The 709-nt window shown below is 56.3% G+C and overlaps 1 protein-coding gene across 1 annotated transcript in view; it reads left to right on the top strand.

Moving 5' to 3' along the window:
• AKAP8L (A-kinase anchoring protein 8 like) overlaps positions 1–709 on the top strand; it is a 13,607-nt gene that overhangs the window by 10,241 nt on the left and 2,657 nt on the right. Inside the window, 1 exon segment of the mRNA XM_027705383.1 lies at positions 217–436. Coding sequence (XP_027561184.1) covers positions 217–436 — 220 coding nt within the window.

Below are 709 nucleotides of genomic sequence, written 5' to 3'. Positions count from 1 at the left end.
GAGGTTGGAGGGATCCCAAGGCAGGAGGTTGGAGGGATCCCAGGGAAGGAATGTGGAAGGATCCCAAGGAATGATTTTGCAGGGATCCCAGGGAATGATTTTGGAGGGATCCCAGGGCAGGAGGTTGGAGTGGCCCTGAGCGAGTTTAGGACCCAAATCCCAGGACATTCCCAGTTAATCCCGGGCTGTTCCCAGTCAATCCCGGGCTGTTCCCAGTCAATCCCGGGCTGTTCCCGGTCAATCCCGGGCTGTTCCCAGTTAATCCCAGGCCATTCCCAGTTAATCCCGGTGTGCTCCCGTTGCAGAGGTGGGCATGGAGCACTTCCTGAAGAAGGTGGAGGCCGCTCACTGCGCCGCCTGCGACCTGTTCCTGCCCATGCAGTTCGGAACCATCCAGAAACACCTCAAATCCCTGGATCACAACCACAACCGCAGGGTGAGACCAGCCAGCCATTCCCAAAGCCCGGGAGAGGGAGCCAGGGCATTCCCAAATCCCAGGGGGCTGATCCAGGGGCTTCCCAAATCCCAGGAGAGGGATCCCTGCCCCGGGCTGGGCTGGGCCTGTGGCTCCGGGAGCTTTAACCTGGGAATCTCCAGGGAATTTTGCTGGATTTATGTCCCCAGAACCTTTTTCCCACAAAATATTCACTTAATTTTCCTGGATTTGTGTCCCCAGAATTGTTTTTCCACGGAATCTTTGCTTAATTTT

The sequence above is a fragment of the Neopelma chrysocephalum genome, unplaced genomic scaffold, assembly GCF_003984885.1.
Source record: "Neopelma chrysocephalum unplaced genomic scaffold, ASM398488v2 Primary Assembly neopelma1_328, whole genome shotgun sequence".
Lineage (NCBI taxonomy): Eukaryota > Metazoa > Chordata > Aves > Passeriformes > Pipridae > Neopelma > Neopelma chrysocephalum.
This window is presented reverse-complemented; position numbering and strand designations above follow the sequence as displayed.